At 53.9% G+C, this 4693-nt stretch overlaps 1 protein-coding gene across 1 annotated transcript; it reads left to right on the top strand.

The window, feature by feature from the left end:
* The first annotated feature begins 1261 nt into the window (after positions 1-1261).
* TEX51 (testis expressed 51) lies at positions 1262-3795 on the top strand. The gene is made up of 7 exons (XM_037850029.1): positions 1262-1407; positions 1555-1628; positions 1879-1968; positions 2177-2230; positions 2316-2399; positions 3558-3633; positions 3723-3795. Exons 1-7 carry the CDS (start codon positions 1262-1264, stop codon positions 3793-3795), a joined length of 597 nt encoding a protein of 198 aa, XP_037705957.1.
* Positions 3796-4693: the final 898 nt, after the last annotated feature.

Here is a 4693-nt window from a genome sequence, read left to right as displayed (position 1 = left end):
GGTGGAAACTTTTGGTTAGGTTGTTTCAATTGAAATGTGACCCACCCTGTTCAAGGTGGGTCTTAATCCCATTAGTAGAGTCCTTTATAAGAGGATGAAGGACACACAGAAAAATCCCAGAAATGAAATTCAAAGAAGCCCCAGAGAAGCTGAGAGGAAGCCACCAAAGCCCAAAGCTGAAAGCAATAGAACCCAGGAGAGAAGGACCAGCAGATGCCTCCAAGTGCTTTCCCATGTGACAGAGGTGTCCCAGATGCTGGTGGCCTGTCTTCAAAGTCCAGATATTGCCCTCTTGAAGCCTTAATTGGTACATTTTCATGGCCTTAGAACTAAATTTGCAAGTTAATAAATCCCCATTGTAACTGCCAACCCATTTCTGGTGTATTGCATTCTAGCAGCTTTAGCAAACTGAAACAGTGGGGTTTTAAGTTTTCTTCTGCTTATCATTTATCTGTGTCCTTCCTATTTCCTGTGGATTTTTGCATGTTTGTGTTTTGAATTCTTGTTACAGTTTTTGCTTTCTTTTCCTGTTAAAAGCCTTCCTCAAATGCCTGGTGGCCTTTGGCTGTCCATAATCAAGTCTGAACACTGCAAAGCTGATTGGAAACACTGTGGGGATGGCAAAGCTTGTCAGCTGAGGAGCAGCAAGAATCCAGCTTTAATGAAAAGTAAGTTTTGCTTTTCTCCAATGCACGTTTCACCCAAGAACAGGGCCCCAAAGAAGACTTCTCCTTCTGCCTTTCTATGGTCTGCTGCCTGGAACTGTGTCTACGCCCTCTGTCTACACTGGCGGGAGCAGTTGTCCAAGCTCCTCTGACTTTGCCCAGCCACAAGAGAGCTGCAGGTCTATATACTCTATGAAAAATGCATTTCCCAAAACTTTCCCCATGTCTGACCACTTGAAGCATGAAGACACTCAGGTTCTCTTTACACAACTGACCCCATCACTGTGCTTTCCCAACCTCACTAATTTCAGTCCTGTGGAACTGCTCCATACAAGCAGAATGCGATTGCAATAGCTAGGGGTCTCCAGGCCAATGTGGCTGTTCTCACTAACCTTCACAATAACCCAACCCAGTGAGCATCCTTCAGGGAAGGCCACTGAGGCTCTGACTCAGTCCAAGGCCCAAACTGTGTTCACTTTTGGAATTTCCTTCTGTTCTGCAAAGAGAATGTGGTTCCCCAGGGGACAAGGTTCCAGAATTCCAAGTGGATCCTGCCAGGCAGGGTGGGAGGGCAGTGGAGGAAGAGCTCCCTAAAGATGCTCCTTCTCCTGCTCAGCTGCCTGTTGCCCACGGCCTCCGGGAAGAGCTGCCTCCACTGCTGGCCGGAGCTGCCGGCCGTGGTGGACTATGACCTGCAGGTCCTCTGGGGCTCGCCAGGGCCCCCCGTGGAGCTCTCCCAACACCTCCACACCCTGTTCCAGGAGAAGCACAGTGCCACTGAGCCCTGGTACCTTGGTGAGGCCCCGCCGGGGAACCAGAACCGAGGGCTGGTCTCTCTCCCCGGCCTGGGACCTGACTCCCTTGGCCTCGCTTTGTCCCCACCCTCAGCTCATGACCATTTGGAAAAAGAGATGGCCAGATTCTTCAATCACATAGATAAAGCCATTATGAAATTCCGGGACGGTGAGGAAGCCAAGTCCCTGGGTCCCTGGGGGGTTGGTTGACAAAGCGCAGCTCTCCAATATATCCCCAGAGGAACCTCTGGGCTATGGGTTGGGGAGGTGCTGGGAGGTGGGCATGGCAGGTGTCTGTGGGCCTTCAAGAGTTTCTGTTTGAAAAGGTGGTTGGAAACTCCCAACCTTGAGCCAGTTGTATAATTGATTTCACCCATGAAAGTTGTATGATGATAGCGTTCTTTCCGTCTTGCCTCCAGATAAATCATTGCTTTTGATTGAGGTTGATAACTACAAGAAGCTCTTTTTGGAAAGGCTGAGAAAGATATCCAAGGGGCTAAAGGAGAAGGGTGAGAGTGGGGGCTGACCCCCTCTACCAGCCCAGCCTTCCACCCACACTCGTGACACCAAGGGGGCCAGGCACCCACCTCTCCCGCCGCACCCCCTCTGGCCTGCCCAGGGCCCCTCCCTCCCGGAACCCCATCCCGGCTCGCTCCTCCGCCCACCTGTCCACAGCTCTCCCAGCTCCATTTCCTGCTCACACCTCAACCCCCCCAGCACCTCAGTCTTTCTACCATCTCACCTCCCGGGCAGCCTGCAACAAGTCCTGTGGTGAGTATCTCTGAGCACCGGGCCTGGGCGAGGGATCAGGGGCACCTGGCCCCCTCTAAGGCCCTTGCCCATCCCACCCTCATAGTGCTGCACCCCGACATGGAGGTCATCAACTGTGTCACCTGTGGGCATCACCAACTGTCCTGCAATGACAGCACTCTCTGCCCAGGTCAGTGGCCACCACCCCTGTCACCTCCAGACAGTCATCTCCCCTCTTATTTTCACCTGGAATGCCTCTCTCCTCTGTCCAGTCCTGAGCTCTTCTTGCTCTTAGTCCTTACCCAGGGTGAAGGTAGCACCTACCAAGGTTCCACGCCTTGTACGTGTCTAGCTTCAGAGCCACACACCTGAGCACATTTGGGACACAGCCCCTGGAGAACCCTTGGGTGCTCAAAGTGAGCCCGCCTGGACACACTCCCCAACTCATCCCCCATGCACACTGCAAACCTGCTCTTCCTTCAGGACCCCTCCCATCAAATGGACCCCCTTGAATGCTCAACAGCCAAAGCCAGGAATCTCCCTACCCACAACTGAACACATGCAATCTCTGAGTCTTGCTAAATACTTCTTAAAAGTGCACCATATTTTCTTTCTGACTTCCACTGCTCTTGTTCAAGCATCCTCCTCTCTCACCTGGAGGATGGTGGCACCTCCCAACTGGGCTCCCTTCCCCTTTTGCCACCTCTCACTCTGCAACCACTCAAGGAGCAAATCTGCCAGTGATGCTCCCTGTTTATAACCATCAGTGGCTCCCTATTGCCCCTAGCTTAAGCCCACACTCCTCAAGAAGCCCGAGGACGAGCTCTCCTCTCTCACCATCCCCTGAAGCTGTGATACTCTGCACTGAACCAACAGCTTCATGCTCTGGGCCTCAAAGGATCTGTTCCCTCTGCCTGGAACACGTTTTTTACATACACCCCGACCATCTGGTGAACTGAGCTCCTATTGGTCTTTCAAAGTCCATCTCGGAAATTTTGGTTTCTAAGAAGCCTTCATTGACCACCAACCCCCATCAACCCCCACCCCAAGACCTGTCATCTCTCCTCAGGATTCCTTCTCTAGCTGTGTCCTGGCATGCTTTGCTGGGCACCGGAGTGTACTGTCTGCTTATCTCCCTCCTGAGAGCAGGGAGCCATGTTTCCCCCCATCTCTAGCTGCTGGCACCTGGCCTTGTGCTTGGCACACCGTGGGAGCTCAGCAAGAGCTTGCAAATCAGTGAAGGCATGCCCAAAATTGAAGGATGGAAGAATGCGCGTCAGGCTTCTCTCTGGTTGTAGATGACCCTGACTGACCCCCCATGCCCACCCCCCACCTTTCACACCCCCAGCCTGGAACTCACATGTCCTCATCTGGATTGCCTGCGTCTGGATTTTTCTGCTCATGGGAGCCGCAGCTGGAGGTGGGTGAGTGACTTCTCCAAGCCCCAGGGCCCCCAATGGGAGACACAACTACTCCTTGAGTGCTCCCATCTCCACCCTATTTCCCGCCCCAGATACTATTACTTTTACTGGCTCAAGAAGAAGATCCAGCAGGGAGAAAAGGTATTGGACTCTGCTAGAATCTAAGGCTCCCAAGGTGGGGGAAAACTGGGTCTGCCTTTTGGGATGACCAAGGGAAGCAAATTCAAAACCTGGCTTCCTCCACAGAGGTCTAGCATCCCTGTGGAGTGGACTGTAGCACCAGGATGCAAGAATGTTGCACGTTTGTCCGTCCTCCACCCCCGCCCCCACCTCCCAGTTCCGTCCACACCACTGTCCACCCTGGGCAGCCCTGCTCCCTCGTCTGTACCACCTTGGCTTCTTTGCCCACAGGAGAGCAAAGGGATCGGAGGGACAGAGGCACAGCCTGGGAAGGAGGCCAGGGTGGACTCTCCCCACCCTGGCCCTTCCCTTCAGAGCCACGACAGGTGGCCATCTTCTCCAAAAGGGCAAAAGCTGCAGTTCCCATCAGGAAGCTCTCTCTCATCTATGGGTTCTAGTAAATATCCGTCCTCTAGCTTCTCCAGACCTGGGGTGGGGCCAGCACCAAAGTTCTGAGGTCCCAGGACACTTTGGTCCTACCCCCACCTGTATAAATAGTCCCTTTATTAAAACATCCTCATGCTATTCTCATTGGACTGTGCCCTCCACTTCCTACTGGGGTCTGGACTGCTGCAGCCGGTCCTGAGGTCTCCCCATGGGGAGAGCCATGGAAAGCAGGGACTTCCGTCCCCTCCCCCTTTTCCAGTGACCAGCGCCCTCCCCATAAGCAGCCCCGTCTTGCCTCCCAACACTTCCCTCCCTCTCCTGAGCATCTCGGTTCTCTACAGATCTGTCCAGGCAGGGGCAGCCTTGCAGGCTCTCACCAGGCTCTTCTACTCCTGGGGCAGAAGTGGACTGGGGCCTGGAGGACACCAGTGTCCCTGTCTCTGAAGGTAGACCAGGAGGCGGGAGGCCAGCTGGAGGCCCCTGCAGGAGCAGGGTC

Source organism: Choloepus didactylus, chromosome 9, assembly GCF_015220235.1.
Source record: "Choloepus didactylus isolate mChoDid1 chromosome 9, mChoDid1.pri, whole genome shotgun sequence".
In the NCBI taxonomy this organism is placed as follows: Eukaryota; Metazoa; Chordata; class Mammalia; order Pilosa; family Megalonychidae; genus Choloepus; species Choloepus didactylus.
Note: the sequence above shows the minus strand (reverse complement) of the source record. Positions and strands in the feature narration are given on the sequence as shown.

Coding starts and splice junctions, on each gene's coding strand:
- TEX51 (XM_037850029.1), top strand. CDS start 1,262: ATGCTCCTTCTCCTGCTCAGCTGCCTGTTGCCCACGGCCTCCGGGAAG. Junction 2,400..3,557: donor TGACAGCACTCTCTGCCCAG/GTCAGTGGCCAC, acceptor TCACACCCCCAG/CCTGGAACTCACATGTCCTC. Junction 3,634..3,722: donor GGAGCCGCAGCTGGAGGTGG/GTGAGTGACTTC, acceptor TTCCCGCCCCAG/ATACTATTACTTTTACTGGC.